The sequence below is a fragment of the Tenrec ecaudatus genome, chromosome 12, assembly GCF_050624435.1.
Source record: "Tenrec ecaudatus isolate mTenEca1 chromosome 12, mTenEca1.hap1, whole genome shotgun sequence".
Taxonomy (NCBI): Eukaryota; Metazoa; Chordata; class Mammalia; order Afrosoricida; family Tenrecidae; genus Tenrec; species Tenrec ecaudatus.
Genome location: NC_134541.1, coordinates 1216737 through 1236587, shown reverse-complemented (window position 1 = coordinate 1236587; position 19851 = coordinate 1216737). Strand labels below are relative to the sequence as shown.

Sequence of the window (19851 nt, the reverse complement as noted above, 5' to 3'; positions counted from 1 at the left end):
CAGTCGCACACGTGGATATTCACATTCCCGTGGTCTTTCTGCTGACTGTTTCCGTTCATCGAGTCTCTGGCCAGGCCCCCTTCCCATCTGAGTGAAAGTGGCAGTGACCCTTTGGTCTCACAGAGGTCATTTAAGGAGCACAGTGCTCATGGGTGGGAGCAGCATTTTCTAGTCTTTCCCTGCATGGTGAGTCCAGGGGACAAGCTTGTGGGCCTTGTCTGCCAGCAGGCTCCGCTCCGGGATCTCACGGCTGGGGGAGACCCCCGACCTCAGCCCGAGGGCAGGCACAGCAGGACCGGCAGGAGGCGGAGCTGAGGTGCCTAGGACCACACAGTGTAACTCCAGCACACCATGCCTTCCTGACGGAGCGAGCTGACCTCAGACCCACAACTCAGCATGGCGGGAACGTGTCAGCTTGACTGTGTCTGTCTCTTTGAGCCCAGAGAAGCCTGGAGATGGCCCTCCAGTGCTTCTCGCGGGAGAAAGGTGCGGCCTTTGGTGGGCCCTGGGGACCCTACAGGGCACCTGTCCTGTCCTACAGGGCTGCTGTGAGCGGGAACCATCCAGAGGGAAATGTTGTGGCCTGGTGGGCAACCTTTTTCTAGGACTGTGACTGGAGCCCCATGGAGCCCACAGAGAAGTGCGTGGCTGCCCACAGGAAGGAGAGGTTTGCATCCGCCTGGCAGGGCTGAGGAATCAGCCATTGCGGAGCCTCCGGGGCCAAGTTCTGACTATTCAAGTGGGGTCACAGAACAGACACCAATGCCACGCTATGTCTGGTCCAGAGCCAGCCCCCAGGAAAGACCTTCAATTTCCCACCTGACCCGTGGCCGGCCCTCCCTGGTGCAGAGCAAGCCAGCAAACCAGGACCCGGCCCCATCCCACCAGTGGCTGGTGAAGCCCAGGCTGAGGTGAGGGTGAAGTTTCTCCCCTCCCCAGATTGTCCCTGGGACTAAAGCCAGCCCCCACCAGAGCCACAAGGGCTTGAGCTGCCCCACCCCTACCTAACAGGGGGGGATGGCCTCAGTGCTCGGGCATGGCCGTGGGGTTTGTGTCCTGGGGGTTCCCCCAGGGATGAGTGGCTCAGGAGCCCTCAGGGAAGGTAGAAGGGACCCCCTGGACAGGAGGGCCTAGAATGGGGACCTGAGAACAGACAGGCAGAACAGGTACAGATAAATTTGTTTTTAATAAAGGAGTTAATTTTCTTTCAATCCTATATAAAACAATAGCAATTAAAAACTTCATTTTTGAAAGTAAAATATTTACATATGAACAAGTTAACTGTGCAAAATTTACATGAAAAAATGGAAAGACAGGGATTTCCTAAAAGACAAAATAAAAGGCTAACAGTCCCTGGGGCTGGTCGGACACAGACCTGCACTCAGCCAGGCCGGTCGGACCGCAGTGCGGGCTGCCCCTGGAGGCCGAGTATTTACAGTCATAAAAGTACTATCAATAGACGATTTCATACAATAACCTCTGAAAATATAAAGAACCAATTAGTCTATTTGTAATAAAAAAATAGGTACAAAGAAGAGGCTTTGCTGTGGGCGGCTGTAAGGGGGCCCACGGCTTGCATACAGTCTCATAGTAAAATAATTATCGTTTACATCGCCATTCTGTGTCATGTGCCAAAACTATGTACAATTACTGACAAAATACACAACCATTTTCCAACACTTGATTCACACTGAGAAACTGCTGTCGGGTGAGTCTGCTCAACTCTGATTTTATTTCATCTAAGCTTCCACTTTGAGCTAAAAAAACACAGTGCAAGTAAAATATATTTATGCTGAAAAGGTCTTCATCTCTCGTTTACTTTACAGCTTTACAAACGATAGCAAATAAAATGCCTCTGTACAGATGCTCGCGGCGGGCCTGAGAGCTGGCGCGCGCGCGCGCACTGACGCCGGCGCGCGCGCGCGCACTGACGCCGGCGCGCGCGCGCGCACACGCAGGCTGGCTGACGCCGGCGCGCACGCACGCACGCTGGCTGGGCGGACCGCGGCCAAGGGTCTGTGATGCGCTGTGGATTCCTCAGAGGGGCGGCGGCGGCGGCGGCGGGGATAAATAGTCTAAAAACACCAGCTCGCCGCCGACTGACTTACAAAAATAAAATACATGAGGTGAGGTCGTGGCTGGAGACGGTGCCTCGGTGGCGAGTTGGGCGGACACACCGGATGCACACGGACGTGGACACGGCTACGCTGCGGGCGACCCGTCGGTCTAGATATGGCTTGTTTGGCAAGAAGGCCACTCAATCGAGGATGAGCTAGGGTTTCGCTGTCCGTTAGAGTATCCACAGGCCTGTTCTCTGCTGCAGAGACGCGCTCCTCCCCCGCAGAGCTGGCTTACAAACGGCTAGAAAACGGCTCCGTTGGAAAGAGGTGGCTGTTTTTCAACAACATCCCATTTGCGAGTTACAAAAAGGCGTAATCTGCAAAGATATAAAAACGTCCCCGGGCGCCCCATCAAAACCCCGCGCCCTCCCCGGTCACTTCAGGAGTGCTTTGTAGAGCAGCAGTGAATGGCTCGTCTCTCGCTCGTTTTCCAAGCAAAATATGAGGTCCCTGAGGTTGACGCGCGTGATGCGCTGCCGCGCGAACTGTCGGGGGGCGCCGGCACCGGAGCTTCCTGGGACCGCCGCACCGGGGCCTGATCCCTGCAGCCGGAGGAAGAAACAGGAGTTAGTGGTGCTTGGGGCCTGGCAAGGGAGGCCTTAAGTTACTGGCTTCCCTGCCCACCCAGGACCCTGACTAGGGAGTCACCAGGCTAGGGCTGCTTGCTGTCAAGTTCCTGGACTTAACATATTCTAACACAGGGGTGAAGTGAAGAGGTCCCCCAGCCAGATGGGTCCCAGCAGATGTGGTACACCCAAGCCTGGTCCAAGCCCTGGGCCAGCTCATGGTCAGCTCAGTCACCCTGTGGACAAGAGCACTGCCCCCCACACCGTAGGGAGAGGTCCCGTCTCCCTGTTGTTTCTCTGCAGTGCTCCAGGGCCCAAGCGATCACAGGCACAACACACATACACACACCCCACCACCCCAACAACCATCATTGCTGCGTATCTGCACACTGGACACTGAACTGCATTCTGACGGACGGAGCTGCTCACATTTCATGCTGCGCTGTGTCTCCAAGTGCCAGCTATGAGAATTACTCCTGCCAGGCCAGCCACACAGGCCCTGGCTGGCAAGCAGGGGGCACCTCGCTGCCCAGTGGGATAGGGAAGGAAAGCCACGGCCGTGCAGGAAAGAGCATCGACTCACTTTCTTGCGGCACTGAGGCCCTGAGGAGGGTGTCAGGGTGATGGCGCCCGGGCAGGGCTCGGCCTCTTTGTGTGGCCCAGCATGGGATGAAACCTAGGGGCAGGACTCAGCAGCCCATGTGCCACCCATTCCACACTCATTATAATCCATGTGGTGACCAACAGCTGGGTGCTGGAGCCCCAGAGGACTTGGCACATTCAGTCCCATGAATGTCCCACCCACACCACCATCAACCACCATAACAGATTTTGACTGCAGGTGTATCTGGAGAGCTCAGCTTCAGACACGGCTCCTGAGGTTTGGGCCTCACATACTATTCTGTGTGTGTGGCTGTGTCCTGCAGAGCAGGCCACCCTGTCTGCCTCATGGCTCCATGGCTGTTTGATTACTGTCTGCTTGAACCTGATTTCACCAGCCTGACCTGTCTGTCCCAGAGGCCCTGATCCTTGAGGGTCAATGAACTTCGAGTGTTTGTAGACGTGCCCATGCTGCACCCACCACAGGTGGCCAAGGTCCCAGCACAAAGGTGTGAGGGTGGCCTCAGGAGAGGATCCTCGAGGGGGGCTGGCAGCGGCCTCCAAGAGCAGGAGGCTGAGAGGTCACCGAACACAGCTCACACACCAGTGACATCTAACCTCCAGTGGGTTTCAGGGAGCTCCTGCTTAGAAGCAGCTGGTGGGCAGGGGGTGCCAACCCCCAAAAAGTTCACAGCTTCCCGGTGGGGGAGGTATGAAGCTTGGGGAAACATGGGGGGGGGGGTTGGGGGCAGGGGGAGAGCCACTCTGCCCTGTGGGGTGCTGTCAGAATCAGGCTTGGTCTGGTTTGCACCTAGAAGTGGAATTGCTGGGTATGTGGAAATTCATTATACCGTTCTTACTCATTTTATTTGTATTATGGAGATTTCAAACAGAGGTTTAATAATTGAGATTAAGCTCCAATAAAAAAGAAGAATGTTTGAGTGCCGGTGTGGGGTGAGGGGTGACTTTGGCCAGGTCATCTACCGGCTCCGAGCTGTAAAACGGTGCCCCCATGGGACTGCTGGCAGGATACGCTCAAAGGAGGCTGCTGTGCTTGAGGAGGCCAGTTTTTCAACTGTCAGAAATGCGACACCCTGGCCTCAAACAAAGACTGGACCTAAAACCCAAACGGCAACAGTCACAGGCTCTCTGGCGCCGGTGACCCAGTGGCACCGCCGTGTCTGACAGGAACGCCCTCTGCCAATGGGTGCGCACTCAGGCACGCTCCCCATGAATGCCTCCGTGGGCGCCAGCTCGCAGCACGGGCTTGTCCCCCTTCCCACAGCACGGGCACATGCAAGTGTGCGCCACCAGGCACACAGGTGCCTGGCACAGAAACAAGCAGTTCCAGGAAGTTGAGGGCACTGGCAACCCCAGCACCTGTCTCCGAGTATCTCCTCCCAAACCAGGTCCTTCCACACAGGTTCCGTCCCACAGCCTGAGCTCCTGCGGGGCCTCCATGGCACAGACCAAGGGGCTGTGTTCGTGCACACAGCTTGGCGGGGAGGGGCGGGGGGGGGGCACGCCACACCGGAAGGTGCCGAGCACACTGGGGGCTCCCGGAAGTTGAGAGCCGGCAGGGAAGCTGAGGATCCGGCGCGCTGGCGTTTGCAGTGCTGCCACAAGAGGGCGCCGAAGCCCCGGCCGAGCCGCGCCAAGAGCCCGAGGGCGCGCCTGCGGGCGGGAAACCAACCCCGGGAGCGGGCGGGGCGGGGCTTGAGCGCGCGAAGAAATGACCTCCGAGTGGGGCGGAGCCTGGCCCGACAGCCCGGCGGGGGCGGAAGGACCGACAACGGGCGGGGCGCCGCCCTTCCGCTTCCGGCTTTTGTTGAGGAGAGCGGCGCGCACGGGTGCTCCCGGGCTCCGGTCTCGGAAGCCAGAGGCGGTCGGTCGGGTGCTTCTGGATCGCGCTCAAGGAGAATCTCCGGCAATGGTCCCAGGGAGTCCTCCGCAGCCTCCACCAGTTCATGTTCTGTGATTCTTTGGAGTTTGTATTTGTTGTTTTCTGAGGAATAAGCTCTTTCATTTCTATATATATTCCTATATATACGAATCATCTTATTGCGGCTCGGTAGCCGGGTACCATCTGATTCTTCTGGTCTCAGAGTGACGAGGCTGCTGCGGTTCCTCTGGGAGCCTTTGGCGTCTCTCCCTCCTCCCTTGATCCAGGTGAGAAGAGGTGTATTTTAGGGGCTGCTCACAGCTAGCTTTTCAGACAGCTGACGTGACTCGCTGGAGTAGGAATAGAACCTCACTTTATGGGCTTCAGCGTGCCAACTGACAGACGTCACACCAGACACGGGGTGCTCGTTGGCTGGTTTTCGCAAGTTGACTGCCAAGCCTTCTTCCTCAGTCGGGAATCTGCTGAAATCCATCCACCAGAAGTGACCCTTACCAGGATCTGAAATACCGGTGCCACCGCAGGACGAGACACAGGAAGACTATGAGCACTGCTGCCAGCAGTGGAGCAGCACACAGTCTCGCGACCAGCCAGGGAAAGACCACAGTCTACACTTGGTGAGACAGGCTGCCTCCCATGAGGGCCGGCTGGCACCTGGCTTTCCAAGCAGACACACACAGCACCGCAAGAATGGGGCAGCAAACAGAATGAGCACACAGGTATAGCCTACCCAACCATCAAAAATCTGTCTCACCACACACACCTGCAGGGACCCTGGCCACCCAATGCCCCCTTCAGGAGAAAGCAAAGGACTGGCATTGGGCACAGCTGAGACGCACACTGGGAGGCAGGAGCTGGGGACTGGGCACACAGTGGATACTGTATCTGGGGAAGTGATAAAGAGGCCAACAGGAAAACAGTAAGCTCATCAAAAGGTAGGAGTGGAATTGAATGCCGCAAAGGGAAATGAACTGTGTCCCAAAGGCCCTGGTCTTCGAGGGCTGGGCAGTGATGTAACAGCGTGTTCCCCCTCCATCCCCCATCAGTGCTGCTCAGGGGATGCGGGGGGTGGGGGGGATGGAATGCCTCACTCAGGTGGCAGGGAAGGGAGTTTTTTCTCACAGGAGAAAGATCAGGGAAGGAGGGGGCTCGGTACCAGCAAGAAAGAAGAACTAGGAATGGAGCATATCCTTGGACCTGGGGTCCCTACAGTTCTGAGGGAATGCATGTCTGTGTGTTCACGCCCCGACCCCCTTGCAGAGAATGGAGGTGGAGAGCACGCAGCTAAGTGAAAAGCGGGCAACAGGCCATTCAAAGGGGCACAGAAAAAACAACCACTAGAACACTGATGCAAGCCTTCTTAAGCATCAAACACTATTGTGAATTGAAGGTCAAAGAACAAGAAACAGAAACGTAACAAAAACACACACAATTATGAAACCTCTAACAGAAGCAGGCCCAACATGCCCCGTCATGCTGAGAGAGGTGTTTCTGGCTCACACCAGACCCAGTGGTGCGCCCACTTGAAGTGGCCCTGGAAGGCTAGCATGCAGAGCAGACAAAGGCTGTGGGGAGCAGAAAGGGGGCAGGGGAAGCCCGATCATCAGACAAAGCAGAATTCAAGCCCCAAACCAGTACGCCTGACAAAGATTCTCAAAAACTCACTGTCAACACATGTCAATGCCAGCTCCCAGCAACCCTGCAGGACGGGGTAGAACTGCCTCCGGGTTTCCAAGGCCAACACAACTCCTCACAGGCATAGAAAGCCTTGTCTTTCTCCACCCTGATGAAGCTTGGTGCTCTGAATGCTGGAAGGCACACTTTACAACAAAGCTATACCACTGATCGGTCTTTACCCAACACGTAACACGGAACTAGCTTTGCAGAGATCAAGGAGACGACGGCATAAACACACTAGTCACAGAAGGTCAGGTTGGCAAGGCTGTGGGGGATAGACCCTGAAGGGTGAGTGGGCATGCCCCTGCACCTTGTTCTGATACAGCCCCCTGGAGGGGAGCTGGCCCCTGTAGGACAAACTACACATACACTCACCCAGCACCTCCACTGGTTGCGATTTACACCCCCCACACACAACACAAGTCGTGTTTGTGATCATTAAAGGTTGACAGTAGCCTACATGCCCACTACAAGAAGGCTTCAAAAGTTTCTGGAAAATTCTATTATCTTTCCATTTCATGTTTCCACAAACCATTTGAAGTCACCCCCGCAGTAATAAGAGTGGTTGAATACACTGTGTTTACCTCAGTTTTACTGACCACACATTCAACTATGTGGATTAAACAAATTCTGGATAACATTGAGAATGGAACATCATAATACTTGGTTGTACCCATGCAGAACCTATACATACGTGGGGAGGGGAGCCCCCCCAAATGGAATTGTGCTGGGGAGAGCAGAGCTTTCATACAACACTAAGTGAGCATCAAGCAACTTGCTGAATCAGTGCACCCAGTGAAATGGAATGGCTGGGAAGATCCTCTCTGGTCACAGTAAATTTTTTCATGAAAGTAGTTTCGCTCAAACCTCGTTTCTTTGTGATGGTCGATTTAAGAGTATGACAGGCTGTGAAATTTTATTTCCTGCATGGGAAAACTGCTTCAGAAACTGTTGTGATGTTGAACACAACTTACAAGGACAGCACTATGGGAAAAATTCAAATGTACAAGTGGTTTTCTCGTTTCAAAAAGGTGAAATGTTGATTGATGACAAACCTCATTCTGAACATCCACAAACTTCCCAAACAGACAAAAATGTCGACTCGCAGTGCATTTGGAGTTTATTACACCAGGTCACACTGTTAACCAAACTTTCTATTTAAAGGTTCTGAAAAGACTGAGTAGCAGTGTGTGACAAAAAAGGCCTGACTGCTGAAGACGGGGGACTGGTTTTGCCACCATGACAATGCACCTGCTCACGCAATTATCTGTGTGTACCAGTTTTGGGCAAAATGCAGCATGCCTTTCTTGCCCCATGCACCTGACCTCACTCTGTGTGACTTCTTTTTCCAAAAATGCAGAGGGACATGAAGGGACAGTTATTTGATGATATAGACGAGGTGGCGTAAAAAACATGGGAGGTGCTGTCAATCATCCAAACAGATAAGTTTGAAAAATGTTTCCAAGAATGGAATCACAGATTTGACAGATGTATTAAATGTCGTGGAGAGTACTTTGAAGGTGGTAAGGTTGTTTTGTAAAAAATAAATATATACATAGCTTGGGGCAGTTCCAGTTCTGGGGGTACCCCCTCCTATATATATACATTTTTAAAAGCAGTTATTCAAACACAAAGGGATACTACATGGTTTAAAATCAGGTGAGGTGTACATGGGTTAATTCCTTCCCATTATTCAATCTGTAGGCTGAACATTTAAAGGACGCAGATTCCGGAGCCTCACACCTGAACAGTGCTCCGAGGGGCTTGACGAAAGGAGGAAAGTGAAACGGAACTGGACTTGGAGTCTCGTGACAAACGAGTTCACGTCAAACAATCTCTCTCTCTCTCTCTCTCTCTCTCTCTCTCTCTCTCTCTCTCTCTCTCTCTCTCTCTCTCTCTCTCACACACACACACACACACACACACACACGAAGCATGACCGTCCGAGAAGAGCAGGGCACCAGGACTGGAGGAAGCTGATTCACCACCTTGCTTACTGAAAGTGACGAGGGCTGGAGGAACTTACTGACAGAGATCAAGAGCTACAGCCTTCAGTGTGACGCAGAAACCTGCACAGGTGAGCCCGTGAGAACACACACCATGGCACACAGGAAGAGCACTGAGCTGGCCAAGGACGTCTTGTATTTGGACCACAACCAGTGCCTACCGAAGCAGCAGTGAAGGGTACAATGGCGTTCCTCATACTGAGACCAGAAGCACCAGTGCACGGCTAACAGTGCCTCAGCTCTGGAAGGTACCAAGAGTGGACAGGAAATGAGGAGGGAACCCCAAAGTAGCTTTAGAAAGACCACATTTACTGTCTGAGAGAAACTGGTGAACCTCCAAGACCACGGGCCTTAGCCACAATTCAAGTCTGGACCCAATCACCCCCCCTCTGGCACGACTTGCAGCCAAACTCAGGCCCCCAGGGTAGAATGGACTCCGCCGACCATCTGCTGGGGGAGCTCAGAAGGCAGGAGGGGCAGGAAGGGAGAATGAGGGAATCACAATGTGTTTGAGACGTTCTGTGGGAAGCCAGTGTGCTTATGTAAGTTTTCACCCAAATCACAAAGCACTAAAAAAAACCAAAACTGACACACTGCATTGGAAAAATTGATGCAAATGACCTCTTTAGAAATCTTTCAGGGAGACAACGGACAATGTAAGACATGAAATAACAATAATAATATATAAATGACCAAGGATTCGGGGGTTGGGGGTGCTGATACCAAGGGCTCAAATAGAAAGAAAATGTTTTGGAAGTGCTAATGGCAACATATGTACAAACGTGCTCGATACAACTGAATGATGGACTTTTTGTAAGAGGACCCCCAATAAAATGATGAATTTTTTTTAAATCTTTCAATCTGGCCTATTTCCCCCTTCAAAAACAGCTATTTCCTGACCCCTGGCAACTACAAGCATGTCCTGCAGCCCACCCTTGAGGCTGAAGCCTGAGCACCTGGTCCTGCACCCCGCATCATCCCCGCACGAGCCCTCCAAGGGGCACTGCCACCCACGTGTGGAAACCATGGTGAAGAATGTGAGACACACCAGGGCTGCACCCCAAGAATAGACAGGTGTGTGTGGAGAGCGCAGCCCAAGTGAGTGTGTGGACTGTGGCCTGGGAGATGAGGAGGGGGACCGTCAAGACAATGATCTACGTCCTAAAGCAGCCACCGAAGGACTCACTCCCCACCCAGAGAGAAGAAAATCTAACACGTGAGGAATAGATTAGTCCAGTGGTGCTCAACCTGTGGGTCATGCGACACTTTTAGGAGTCAAACAACCCTTGCACAGAGATCACCTGATTCATTACAGTTGCAAAACTACAGTGATGAAATTGCAATGAAAATAATTTTGTGGTTGGAGGGGGCACCACAACCTGAGGAACTGTATGAAAGGGTCGCAGCATTAGGAAGGTTGAGAACCACTGGATTTGTCCAGAGAAACAATGGCGCCACCTCCGTCCTGAGACCAGGAGATCTAGGGCTGAGGGGAGGAGAATGTGGCCCATCCTACTGGTCTGCTGGTCCCTGGAGGACCCGAGTCTCTGGGCCTCCGCCATCCTCTGACCTGGGCCGGCCTGCGAGGTGAGCAGTAACTGCAGGGTCCACACGCTCCTTGACCGGCCACCACACAAGCTCACAAGGGCCGCATTTTCCCCGAGAGAAAGATCCACAGGAGGGGCGAGGAGCCCCTAGCAGCGGGGAGGAAGAGGGCAGCTGCAGCATGGGACTGCAGGCGATGCATGAATACAGGGCACTGTGCGTGGGAGCCATTTCCCGGAAAATGCCTGCTCCATAGACACTCCCCCCAAGACCACAACCCAGCCCCTGGGTCACTGCAGCAGCACTTGTCACCCCAATGGTTAACACTAGGGGGAGCTGTGTGATCAGCGGCATTCACCAGTTTCCGTCTGAGCTCCACCAGGCTGGCAATGCCAGGTGAGTCTCTCGGGTGCACAGGAGGGGCTGGTGAACTGCGTGCCGGGCCACCCGTGGCTTCCACACTGCCCTTCTCACCACAGCCTCCCCGCTCCCAGCACATGCCCGGGTGCAACTGCAGCTGTGGGGGGCTCGTGGCCCCCAGGGGAGTGAGTGCATCATGCAAGGAAGGGGCCCTCCCTTGTGGGGCCAGCAGGTCTATGCTTGCTTTCACAGGTTCCCTTGGCTCTGGGCCCATCTCCCCCGCCAGCCGGGCATTGGTTACCGGAGAGCAGACGCAGGCCCACACTGCTCACCTAGCGAATGCAGCACCGAGCATGCACTCTGCGCCCCCGAGCTAGGCTGCACAGAACCCTGTGAGATGGAACTGGGCCCTTAATTTATAAGGGAATTTGGGCTGAGAGAGGAGGGGCCTTGCTTGAGGTAGGAAAGCGAGTCTTGGGAAGAAGTCAGACCTAAACCCAGATCTATCTTGTTAAAAAGGACAAGCTAAAAATAAGTAAGTAAAAAGAACAATCTGTAGGCACCTGGGCCAAGATCCCTCACAGCACAGAAAGCCTCCGTGGAAGTCCAGCTCATAAACCCCAACAACACATCAAAATCAACCCTCCACCTCGACCCCAGGATGGGCTATACCAGGGGTGCAAGGAGGGTCCAACACTAGAAAACCAACCAACGTAACCCATCACCACATGGATAAAACAGAGAGCCATGACTGCGTCAACCACTGCAGACGGCATCGACAAGCTCAACACCCACTCCTCATAAAACACCGAGCAAAAGGAGGGCAGAGGGACATTCCTCAACACAACTAAGGGCGTACCCACAAAACCAACAGCCAACAGCGCCTCAATGCAGAGACTGAAAGTACTCCCCTGGTGAACGGAAGGGTGCCCGGCTGTGGATCACTCCGCTGTGGTACATAGGGTGCCTGCTGTGGATCACTCCGCTGTGGTCCGTAGGGTGCCTGCTGTGGATCACTCCACTGTGGTCCGTAGGGTGCCCGCTGTGGACCACTCCACTGTGGTCGGTAGGGTGCCTGCTGTGGACCACTCCACTGTGGTCCGTAGGGTGCCCGCTGTGGACCACTCCACTGTGGTCCGTAGGGTGCCCGCTGTGGACCACTCCGCTGTGGTCCATAGGGTGCCTGCTGTGGACCACTCCGCTGTGGTCCGTAGGGTGCCCGCTGTGGACCACTCCGCTGTGGTCCGTAGGGTGCCCGCTGTGGACCACACCACTGTGGCCCGTAGGGTGCCCGCTGTGGACCACTCCACTGTGGTCCGTAGGGTGCCTGGCTGTGGACCACTCCACTGTGGCCCATAGGGTGCCTGCTGTGGACCACTCCACTGTGGTCCGTAGGGTGCCCGCTGTGGACCACTCCACTGTGGTCCGTAGGGTGCCCGCTGTGGACCACTCCACTGTGGTCCGTAGGGTGCCTGCTGTGGCCCACTCCACTGTGGTCCGTAGGGTGCCCGCTGTGGACCACTCCACTGTGGTCCGTAGGGTGCCTGCTGTGGCCCACTCCACTGTGGTCCGTAGGGTGCCTGCTGTGGACCACTCCACTGTGGCCCATAGGGTGCCTGGCTGTGGACCACTCCACTGTTACGGCCACAAGGGGGAGCTGAAGCACCCCCAGTGGGCAAAGAAGGAGTAAAACTGTGTTGGCAGACAAGATGATGCTACATGGAAAATCCCTAAGACTCAGCAAGGAAATCACTGAGACTAAGTGAAACATCCAGCAACACAGCCAGGGACAAGATCAATACACAGTCAGTCACACTGTACAGTCACACCTTTACACTGACAGAGCAAGCTCTATAAAGGAAATCAGAGGAGTGATGCCCTTTCCAATATTCCACCCAGATTGGCTGAAATACTTTGGAATAAATCTAACAAGACCTGTGCAAAGAAAATTACAAAACACTACTACAAGAAACCAGGAGAGACCTACAGACATTGAACAGCACTTGCATAAATAGGAAAACTTAACTAAAGCAACGTACAGATCTAATAGAATCCCAAAGCAGACCCCAATGTCACTCCTGAAAGACAGGAGAAAACTAATCGCCAACTTACTATGGAAAGAAAGTGACCCCAGCTGAGCAAAGCACTGAAGAGCAGGGAGAGACCAGGCTGGAGGCCAGAACACACGGGAAGGAAAAAAGGGTCAACCCAGGATTTTATACCCAGGGGAAATATCCTTCAAAAGTGGGAGTGGATTATGGCTACATCAGAAAAAGAAAGGCAGAGGAGACCCAGGCCAGCAGAGCAGAAATACTAAGGACTGTCCTTCAGCCAGAGGTCAGGAAGGAATGAAGAGCCCAGAGTGATGGAACAGGCAGAGAGACACCAAGTGCCACGTCTCCTTCCTTCCTGTGACTTGAAAGACAGCGGAGAGCGGAAATCAAGAATGACAACACTTTGAGGTAGGGTGATAACTTATTTTGTTTGAAGTCATGAAGGCATGACTTCAAACAAAATAAAACAACGACAATATAGACAGACAGACACAACCGGCACCTCCTTTCCTTCACCCTCTCTGTCCACTCTCTCTGACAGGGCCAGGGCTCAGGTTCATTCACCTGCTGCTGCTGGGCACCATCCCACTCACTCCGACTCACAGTGACACGGCACCACCGAGCGTGGGAAACCGCCTGCCTGCCGCTCTGCCGTCCTCCAGATAGCGCTGTCTGAACCCACCCATCCCTCTGCTTCCCCTCTACCTCACTCACTAAGCATCACCTCCTCCTCCTCCTCCTCCTCTTCCGGGCGCGGGTTTCCCCTGCTGGCATGCTCAAAGCACGTGAAGCGAAGACTCGGCATCCTCACTTCTAAGCGGAGGGCCTTCTTTGTACTTCTTCCGAAATGATTTGTTTGTCCTCCTGGTTACCCCGCAGCACCCCATGTTATTTTCAGTCAGCCTTGACTTGATTATATGAAACTCCAGCACTCTGACATTTGCCCCACAAATAAGGGATCTGCCTTCAAAGCACCAAACATCAAGACTTGGAATGCTGTGATAATTGGCTCCTGTCCATGTGCCTGCCTGCGTGCAGTGAGCTGTCTGGGGCCCCCATTGGCCCAGGTCCCAGGTACCCCTGAGGTCCCATGATGTACCTCTGCTCCAGATCCTGGCCCCGGAGAGTCCACTTTCCTCTTTTTCCTGGGCCCAATGGCCGCCAGTGCCGTGAGGTTGGCGTCTCGCTGTCTCATCTGGGCGAGCTCCTGCTGCTGCATCTTGGTTTTGAAAAGAAATAAGAAGCATTATTTCTCGCACCCGTTTCTTGCTTACTGTGAAAGTACATGTGGACACCATTAAGTTTTCTGAAACTATCTAAGTGTGATTTCTTTAATGCTTTAGTAAGCAGGTGACGTCTAAAATCAGAAGAAAATGAACTTTTTTAGAAAAAATGGGGACAGTCATCCTAAAAAGCTCAGAAAGCATGGACAGGTTAAAAGGGCAATGGCTAAATGCCTCGCAAAAAGATCAGGAAGCCCTGGTGGTGCCATGGATGATGCACTGGCTGCTAACTACAAGGTCTGCAGTTCAAACCCAGCAGCAGCTCCGAGGGAGCAGGAAAGGGCTGTCTGCTCCTGTGAAAGTGCACAGCCGACAGCCTTAGGGAGGGGCCCACTCTGTCCGCCAAACAAAACCCCACTGCTGATACGTGTCACCAGGGCAGGACCTGGATGGTCACCGGCATTAAAAATGTCCATCACGGGCACAGAACATCATCACTGCCTTTTGGCTCCCTCTCACGGCGCAGTCGGCTGTCTGAAAAGCCTACCTCCTTTGCCTTCTGCTTCAGCCTCAGCTGCTCAGGATCTTCTTGTCTGGATCGAGACTGTTTGAAGGGAAGGTAGAAAGGAGTTATGACCAGCGTGTAACAGAGACACTCACAACGTGCTCTGCACATGGCAGCGCACACGCCGAATGTCCCAGCCTGGGCATGTCCTGAGAGTGGACCAGTGACACTGTGTCGGGGACAAGCCAGCACTTACAAGACTCTGATGGGAGACGGGCACAGCCTGTCCAGGGCAGGGCCTCACAGGGCCCTGGACCCAGTCAGCGGCCACCACACCACAGAGCCCCCTCCTTGGAGGGATCCAGGCCGGTCTCTGCCAAGACAACAGGAGGGGCGCTACAAACCGCAGTGCGGGGTGGCCCAAGGTGCAGGGCACAGCTGGACTGAAAGACCAGCAGTGTGAGAAAAACTGGCAGTGGGCTTCCGCCAGCATGGCAGCCAGGTCCCTCCTGTGGCAGCTCCGCTCCAGCCTGCAGGAGCCCGTGAACAGCAGGGGTCAGTTTGACTCAGTGACCCTAGAGGGCAGTGTGGAGCTACCTGCCCACAGGGCTCCCGGATCCAAATGCTCTGTTAGGTCAGCACCAAGCACCACGGTGTCTCCTGCCCTGGGGCTCCAACGGTGGACAAGGCACCCTCACGTCTACGTTTCCACAGGGAGCCTGAGGGTCCATGCTCAGCCGCACCTCCATGTTGGCGGAGAGAGTGCGGAGGTCCTGTGGTCTGTGTCCACAGCAGCCCTCCCTGCCCCTTCTGGGAGAATCCCCGGGCACAGGCCCGGGCGGCACTCACCTTCGCTGCCCGCATCAGGATCTCCCTCTCCTGCTCGTCCTTCCTCTGCTTCTCGATCTGATCGAGCTGCTCAAAAAACTTGAGCTGAGCCCGGACGTCGCTCGCCTGCTCGTACCTCTCATCGTCCTGCGCAAGGGGAGGGGACTGCATGGGGTCAATGCAGGACTCGGCTCAGAGACACGCAGACGTGGGCGAAGACTCAGCGGGCAGCCCGCCACACACACACACACACACACACACACACACACACACAGTGGGCAGCCCGCCACACACACACACACACGCACACATGCACAGCAGGCAGCCCGCCACACACACACACAGAGCGGGCAGCCTGCCACACACACACATAGCGGGCAGCCCGCCACACACACACACACAGCGGGCAGCCCACCCCACACACACATACACACACACACAGCGGGCAGCCCGCCACACACACACACACACACACACAGCGGGCAGCCCGCCCCTCCCCACACACACACAGAGCGGGCAGCCCGCCCCCCCACACACACACTCACACAGCAGGCAGCCCGCCACACACACACACACACACACACGCAGCTGGCACTACAGCTGCGTGTCCTCAGCTGGGCCCGGGGTGGGTGCAGGGCGGGCGCGCAGGTGCTGCCAGTTTAGAGCCGTCCTCACCTGGGACTAATGTAAGCGCCGTTGTAATAGAGCAATGGCCTCCATGTCTCCCCACCCTGCCCCTTGGGGTCCGTGGGGCAGCACTGATCTGCAGCAGGGACTCCAGGGTCAAGGTGGTGTGACAGCCGGTGACAAGCATGGCCCATGGGTGCCGAACCCAACCTGCAGGGTTGCCAGTGTCTTCCCACCCAGCCTGTAGTGAGGGCGATGCCCACCCAGACCCCCCCCAACCCCCACGCTGTCAGGGTCCCCACGAGCACACACACTGCACAAACCCCACAGAACGGCCTGAGGCAGCGCTCAGCCCACTGCCCTACAGCTGGGCACACTGGACAGCCACAAGAACTCTGCTTCTGTGGAAAGTTCAAGCCCCGTTCAAGAGCCTGCCCCCGGGCCTCACCTTGTACGAGAAGTTCTTCTGCTGCGCCGTTTCTGAGATTTTCTCCACGAGATTCTGTAACCTCTGCTGGGTGGCATGGGACACGTAACTGACCACGTCCGGGTGCAGCTCCGTGACACCGTGCTTTTTTCCTGCAGGAAAGGCCAGGTGGTGAGAACGGAGCTTCCATCACAGACACGCACGCTCCTGCCCGCTCATCTTCCCTGCTCTCCGCGGAAGGCATGCGGTCAGTGCTGCGTACTGTCCAGGGAGCCCCACGGCCACCTCAGCTTGCAGAGACCATCACTGTCCACACGTGATACAAGTGACCGTGACACGCAGCCGGCAGAGGGGCTGCTGTGTTACATCACGGTACGTTGCCCTGCACACATGTGGGCGGACGGTCACCACTCACACTCACCGATCTCTAATATCCTCCTCTGTAAGGGGGCCGTGAGGAGGAAGGCTTCATCTTTACACGACCGCGTAAGCGTGCCCACGAGCTCAGAGTTTGTGGCCAGTATCCTCGCGCTTTCTTCGGACAGGTTGACTCCCGCCATCGAGGCGACATCGTTGATGTCATCGTCGTCCCTGGGGAAGAGATGAGTTACGGAGACACTGTGGGGCACACATCCAGTGTGTGGTTGCACGGCAGCCAGCCTGCCCTCAGGAGCCCGAGTGGGAACATGCACACTTGCTGCTCTGAGTCCGTGTGACCGCTCCCCTCACTGGTTCCCCCAGCCCCAGCTGTCCCAGACGCGCACAGCTGTGCCAGTCAGAACAGGGGCTGCTTGCCAGGGCATTCCCTCCAGACAGTGGGTTCCCCATGGAACTGGGCTGACCACAGGGCCTTGAGCAGACCCAGGACGCTGCTCACACCAGTGTCCTCCACAGCCAGGACCACCGCCGCCCGCAGCCCTGGGTCGCGTCTCTAGTTGTGTCAGGCTTGGTTGTCTGGTCCTGGGAAGCCGGGTGCCCTTGGGGACTGTGCAGGACACAGGAGGGTGGGCTTGGACCGCATTGTTGGGCTCTCCTTCAGAGACAGGCCTCTGCTCACTACTCGACAGGGACTGAGATCGGCCATCCTCAGCCCCTGCACTCCAGCCAGGAGCACCTGGTCCCTGCGGTCAGTGAGCACTTCCCAGGACACATACCGAGACCAAGGACACCTAACTCTGCTTACGCTCCTGACCGATTCACGACGGATGTCCGCCCGGTCACTGATTGGGCAGAGCTATGCAAGTGAGGTGCTGTGGCCACCAGGGCAGTAGGCAGTTCTGCTGAGCCAACAAGGTGCGTGGACCCTCTCTTTGTTCTGTGGGCTGTCATCGTAGCGCCACGAGTGGGCATGGTCTCACTAAGAAACTCACTCTCTCTCTCTCTCCCACTAAGAAATTAACTCACTCTCTCTCTCTCCCCCACTAAGAAACTAACTCTCTCTCTCCCACTAAGAAACTCTCTCTCCCACTAAGAAACTAACTCACTCACTCTCTCTCTCCCACTAAGAAACTAACTCTTTCTCTTCCACTAAGAAACTAACTCTCTCTCTCACTAAGAAACTCTCTCTCCCACTAAGAAACTAACTCTCTTTCTCTTCCACTAAGAAACTAACTCTAACTCTCTCTCTCTCTCACTAAGAAACTCTCTCTCCCACTAAGAAACTCTCTCCCACTAAGAAACTAACTCTCTCTCCCACTAAGAAACTAACTCTCTCTCTCCCACTAAGAAACTCTTTCTCTTCCACTAAGAAACTCTCTCTCTCTCTCTCTCTCTCTCTCTCTCTCTCTCACTAAGAAACTAACTCTCTCTCTCTCTCCCACTAAGAAACTCTCTCTCTCTCTCTCTCTCTCTCTCTCTCTCTCTCTCTCTCTCTCTCTCTCTCCCACTAAGGAACTAACTCTCTCTGTCCCACTAAGAAACTCACTCACTCTCTCTCCCACTAAGAAACTAACTCTCTCTCCCACTAAGAAACTAACTCTCTCTCTCCCACTAAGAAACTCTCTCTCTCTCCCACTAAGAAACTCTCTCTCTCTCCCACTAAGAAACTAACTCTCTCTCTCCCACTAACTCTCTCTCTCTCTCTCTCCCACTAAGAAACTAACTCTCTCTCTCCCACTAACTCTCTCTCTCTCTCTCCCACTAAGAAACTAACTCACTCTCTTTCTTTCTTTCTCTCTCTCTCTTTCTCTCTCTCTCTCTCAGTTAAGAGGCAGGCGGGCCAACCCAGGACCTCAGCTCTGGTGCAGGCTTCCCGTCGGCTCTGGAGGAAGGTCCTGCTGCCCAGGTCTCTGGCGACCTCCGTGGGTCTGGGCGTCTGCTTCCCCATTTCTGCTCTGCTCTATCTCAGGAGCAAGTCACTCAGGAGACCTCTACACTAGTGCTTGGCTCATGGACGCAACACAGGTACCCTACTCCTAAGTGGTCTCAGGACCGGGCACAGAAGTTCACATTTACCACACAGTATTTGGGGGCAGGGGGAACATGGTGCAGTCCATAATGTCCCACCCGTCGCCCCCCCCCCCAAATGTATGGCCTGGCCACATGCAAACCATTCACCCCATCAATCAGCCCCCGAGGCTCAGACCAACTCCAGGTCCAATCTCATCATCGGGACCACTGAAACTGCACTCCATTGCGAGGCGAGACTCTTCACCTGTGAACCTGCGATCTTTCGGTAGCTGCCCCTCAAGTCAAGTGGTGCGAGAAGCGAGAGGCGCTCCCATCACAGAGGCAATGCACACCCAGCTGAACCCCGCAGGCAGGCCTGGCTCGAGCGCCCTGTCTTGGCGCGGTTCTCTGGGGGTTGGGTGGCATGGGGTTTGGTTGTGAGAGCTGGTTAGATCTCTCAGGTGAGTCGCAGGTTTCATCTTCGCCAAGGCTGGGCCGGGTGTCCTTGGTGGACATTCTAGGACCCGTGTCCTGCTCGTACAACAGGTTTTCCCATGTTGAATGGCTTCTTCCTCATCCCCTCACATTTTTTGGTGAGCGGCTCAGAGAAAACACCTGGTCCCTTTAAGATCTTGCTTAGAACTCTATTCAGATATCCAAGTCCACCACTCTACCTGCCACCAAACCTTGGAAAAAGATGACACAAAACCTTTGGCACTCCATGAAGAGCTTCGCCTCCCGCCACTGTCTAACCTGTGTCGCTTCCTTTAAAAGCCCCTACAAACGCATGTGCAGTGCCCACGTGTGCAGCCACGTTCTGTCGTGTATCCTTCTGTACTCAACCACCACTGCTCCACCGACAGGCTCTTCAAGGCAGGCTCTGCGGCGCCTGAGACTCTCCCCACCCACAGACAGTAACTGGATCGGTGGCTGCCCAGAGGCAGGGCAGGCGAGGGTGGGGCGAGTCAGTACGTACAAGAAGAAAATGTTCTGCCACTGATCGTGCGTGGGATGCACAGACCCTA

General features: G+C 54.9%; 1 protein-coding gene across 1 annotated transcript in view; it reads right to left on the bottom strand.

Annotated features, from left to right (window-relative positions):
• Positions 1-1201: 1201 nt before the first annotated feature.
• Positions 1202-19851, bottom strand: part of TAF4 (TATA-box binding protein associated factor 4) — a 64780-nt gene continuing 46130 nt past the window's right edge. Inside the window, exons 10-15 of the mRNA XM_075527679.1 lie at positions 16860-17029; positions 16460-16590; positions 15406-15531; positions 14599-14655; positions 13928-14047; positions 1202-2662 (exon numbers count right to left, since the gene is read on the bottom strand). Coding sequence (XP_075383794.1) covers positions 2495-2662; positions 13928-14047; positions 14599-14655; positions 15406-15531; positions 16460-16590; positions 16860-17029 — 772 coding nt within the window. The 3' untranslated portion in view covers positions 1202-2494. The remainder of the gene's footprint in view (positions 2663-13927; positions 14048-14598; positions 14656-15405; positions 15532-16459; positions 16591-16859; positions 17030-19851) is intronic.